This window comes from Salvia splendens, chromosome 13, assembly GCF_004379255.2.
Source record: "Salvia splendens isolate huo1 chromosome 13, SspV2, whole genome shotgun sequence".
NCBI lineage: Eukaryota > Viridiplantae > Streptophyta > Magnoliopsida > Lamiales > Lamiaceae > Salvia > Salvia splendens.
This window is the reverse complement of record NC_056044.1, coordinates 29,461,292-29,465,776: the sequence shown is the minus strand read 5'-3', so window position 1 is coordinate 29,465,776 and position 4,485 is coordinate 29,461,292. Positions and strand designations below refer to the sequence as shown.

The window sequence follows — 4,485 nt, the reverse complement described above, 5'->3', positions numbered from 1 at the left end:
TTTGCTCATTTTTGTTGCGCTCATGAAGTCTAACCTTAATGAACGTGTATTTTATAGATTTTGCTTTAATTTAATTTCTGTATTGCAGAGTATAATTTTTCTTCACCTCCTATTTTCAGCAATCGAGTTCAGTTTTTTTAGCACAACGTTTTTTACCAAATTTACAATTTATTATGGAACTTTAATCCTAAGGATATCATTTAGATAACAATGAGTGAAGGAAATTCATTAAATAAGGATCCAATAAAGTAAAAAAAAAATACAAGGATTTTTTAAAACAAAAGGTTATGCTGATGAAACAAAAAATAAAAACATAAAGATCTCCATTTTGTCTATTAAAAGAAATGTTAAAAAACAGGCATGTATATTAATGATGTCAATGCATATTGATGAAAAAACAGATATGAAACAGAAATTAATACCAAGAAAAGCCTGCATTTCTCATTATTTCTATATGCATATTTCGAAAAATAACGTATCATTTGGGATTCCACCAACATATTTTTGAATAGACTACCAAAAACGAACACAATACACATACTAGTAGTATCAAAAGAGGTACTAATAGAACCTAACGAATTTCGATAACTCCGAAATATCAGAGCATCCACAACCGTGCTCTTGCCAGCGGCACGGTTGTGGGCCCGGGCGGTACTATTCATGCCTGCTCTCTGGCAAGAGCACAACACCCACAACTGTGCTCTTCCGCAAGGACGAGCACAATTAATATAAAATTCAATTACACAAAAACATTTTCATAATACTAAAATTCATTAAAAAAACCACAATAAAAATAACAAATTACAAATAAAATAAAAAGACATAATTAAAATCCTAAAAATTAAAAATTACATAATTAAAATACTAAAAATTAAAAATTACATAATTAAACTCCTAAAAATTAAAAATTACATAATTATTGGCTAATATAACCCGAGGAAGACTACGCATCCGGCGGCACCAACCCCAATTGTTTTTGGAGACCCAATATCATGGACTCGTGCGTTTGAAGTTGCGTGGGGGTCATAGTTGACCTATCGGCCATATTGAGTTGGGCCAAAAGGGCCCACAACGAGTTGTTCGGGGGTGGAGGTGGAACATAGGGTGCGGGTTCGGGAGCAGGGGCAGATGGAGTCGCGGCGCGACGTCGTTCGGCCGCCGCCTTCTTCCTACCTTGCGGTCGGCGTCGGGAACCGCTTGGTTGGGCATCGGGGCTACCCAAGTTAGCTTCGGCGAGTTGGCTAGCCACTTCTTCGCCGGCGTCGGATAGGGATGCCGACCGTGAGCGTTTGGAGGAGCCGCTAGAGGAGGATGTTATGCCTCCCTTATACTTCGGGTGCGTCCGCGTCTCCTGCCAAACGTTAAGATATTTGAACGACTTACCGTTCATGGATTGGTAGGTGCTCAGCGAGGCGGTGATGATGTCGACCTCGCTTCGGCCGCTCCCGGCATTCCGGGACTCCTGGATGAAATAGCCGTTGAACTTGCCAATTTCTTCGTTGGCTCGGCCGATGCAGTTGCGCACCATACTCTCGTTGCGCTCGATCGTTCCCGGCGGCCGGTGTGCATTGTACCGGCTAGAGACGCGCCACCAAAAGTGATCGCCGGATTGGTTCGTTCCAACCACCGCATCTTCGGAGATTTCCAAGTACGCCTTGAACAATCTTTCCATCTCCGCCGGTGAGTACGGTGTGCGGACACCGGCGCGAGATGGAGGATTCGGCATTTGGGAAGGGGCGCGAGGCCTAGGCTCCGGTGTCCACCCGTAGCGCCCATCGGAGGCACCTTGATCGTCGATTGGGTATGGCCGGTAGCCACTCGGAACGCCCGAATCTTGGGTGAGAGGAGGGGCCGAATATTCCGTTTCCGGACTATGAAACGGTTGCGAACCGAACCATTCGGGGTTCCAACCGTGAGAGCCGCTTGGGTTGTCGTCGTTACCGGACATAGTGGTGTTGTAGGGTGTGAGAGGAAGATGAAAATGGATATGAGAGATTGATGATGAGAATTGTGTAATGAAAGTGTGAATTTTTTGGAGTGAAATTGGGGGTATTTATAGATGAAAGTGTGTATTTTTGGGGTAAAAAAAATAAAAAAAAAATTAAAAAGTGGGGAAAAACGGTTATAAACGGATATAATTTTTTGGGGAAGTGAAAAAATTTATTTTTTATTTTTTATCGATTTTTTTAATAAAAATCCGATTTTAAAAAAATAAAAATAAAAAAATATTTGAAACCAACGGCTATGCCGTTGGCGAATGGGAGGCCGCCACGTGTGCGTCCGCTGGCACGGACGTGCTCGATACATCGAGCAGCGCCGTGCCAGCGGCGCGGTTGCAGCGGTGGCGGTCCTTCGCCTTGCCGCTGGCACGGACGGCGGTGGCGCCAACCGCCACCGCTGCGGATGCTCTCAGGGTTAAATAGAGTTTATGACAAAAACTTTATGGCTCAATTGTAAAATGATGAATGCCATATTTTCACTAAAAAGTTGTAAAATAACCGATCACTTTCACCAAAAACAGTAAACTTTCAGGCCATTTTTTATTGTTTATTAAAATTCAAAAATTTGCAACCAGACAAAAAAAAACACTTAAGCCAAACACTTGTACAACTACAGGATCAAGTATAAATAAATATTACACTTAAAAATAAAATACTACTCAGTATTATTGAGAGCAATTAAGCGACAAACATTATAAATTAAAACAAGGTACAAAATTCTTGCAAAAATCTACAAATCTTACTGTAGATTTATACTATGCATTACTGAATACACCTTCCAAGACATGGGAGCACACCCACAGCGAAAGGTCAGTCTTACCCCTCAAAACACTCTTCCCATTCTGCCCCTCATCTTCCTCCAAATTTACATGACCACACATGCATTTGGATTCTCGTCGCTGAACATCTGCGTTTGAGCATTCATCTGCTCCTGCTCGTGCACGTATCTATGCTGCTGGTAGAACTGCTGCGGGTAGTAGTTGTAGAACATCTCGTTCTTCTTCAGCTCCATCTTCAGATCCTCCTCCTCCGCCGTAGCAGCCTCGCCGGATTTGCTTTCCTTGCCGTCCTCCTCCGGTTTCTTAGCGTCGGATTTTTCTCCGTCCGATTTCTTCTCTTTCTTCGGCTTCTCCTCTTTCTTCTCTGGATCGACCTTCACGATCGCGGCGTGCTTGCCGGTTTTTTTGTAGACGTAATCGGCGAGGGCTTTCGGCTCCATCACTCCTTTCACGGTGACCTGTGAGTTCGCCAGATTCGGCTCTGCGCTTTCAATTCCTGCAAATTAAATTGATTTTGAGTTGAATTGTTCTTCAATTGACCTAGAATCTCTTTCAATTAATTGAAATTGAAGAAATTTCAGAGCATCAATGGCGTGAAGAGAGAGAGAGAGCACCTTTCATTCTGAGAATGCGCTTTCTGATTTCCTGCGCACAAGCATCGCAGTGCATATAAACCCCCAACACCACAGTAATCACAGAAGGCTGCAACCAAAATTGAAACCAGAGCTCAAACAATGAATCTCAGCAACCAAAAAACTCAAAAATCGATTTGAAATTGAACTTACCTCCTCTTTTTTCTCCTCAGCTTTGGCCTCCACCTTCTCCGGTGGCTTCTGCGGCTCCTCCGGCGGCGTCGGAGGCTTCGGAATCGGAGAAATGAGCTCGACATGGCGGTGGCTCTTCCGCTGCACTCGCTTGAAAACCTTCATCGGATCTGCTCTCTCGCCTTTCACCACCACCTTACTCGCTCTGCAATCAGTTATAACATTCTCAACTCCTGAAATTAAATTTAAAAAGGAGAAATATTAATTAAATCAGTTCAAAATGAAAAACTAACAGTTTTACGTGAAATCAATTCAAATTAATACCTTCAAATCCTTTGAGACATCTGCGGACTTTCCTCGCGCAGCCCTCACAGTGCATGAACACCTTCAAAACGATTTCCTGAGGCGGTGGCGGCGCCTCCGCCTCTTTCTTCCCATCCTCCGCCGCCTTCGGAGCTTCCTCTTTCTTCTCCGCCGCCGCCGCCTGCGGAGCTTCCTCTTTCTTCTCGTCAGCTGGCTTTTCCTGCACCAAATTCACAAAGAACATGTAAATAACCAACAAATTTGTTGGATATATACAAATATATACTAACAGAGAGAGCGAGAGAGAGAGACCTCGCCCATTGGAGCGATACACCTCGAGTGCGTGTAAATTACACACAGAAATGAAGCAGGAGAATTGTTTGAGTTTATCAGATCTAGAGACGGGCTGAATAGGGGTGTGTCATCACTATCACTGACGTGGCTCTTATATAGTACGCGGAGTGGTTCGGGAAGGTTCGGTTGCTCGAGATTAACTTGTTGACTTTTCTTATCCCGAATAATATTCTTCGAGATTTATTTTAATTATACAAAGGGGAAGAATCATAAGTTCATAGGAGTATTATTGCTTTTACCGGATATTGTTATTAAGTCTGAGTCGTATTTATTCAACCGAATAAC

General features: G+C 43.2%; 1 protein-coding gene across 1 annotated transcript; it reads right to left on the bottom strand.

The window, feature by feature from the left end:
• Nucleotides 1-2,641: 2,641 nt before the first annotated feature.
• LOC121762784 (heavy metal-associated isoprenylated plant protein 7-like) lies at nt 2,642-4,276 on the bottom strand. Its single transcript, XM_042158775.1, has 5 exons — nt 4,159-4,276; nt 3,868-4,066; nt 3,565-3,776; nt 3,394-3,481; nt 2,642-3,275 (listed from the first exon to the last, which is right to left on the bottom strand). Exons 1-5 carry the CDS (start codon nt 4,165-4,167, stop codon nt 2,866-2,868), a joined length of 918 nt encoding a protein of 305 aa, XP_042014709.1. The 5' UTR covers nt 4,168-4,276; the 3' UTR covers nt 2,642-2,865.
• Between the last annotated feature and the right edge of the window lie 209 nt (nt 4,277-4,485).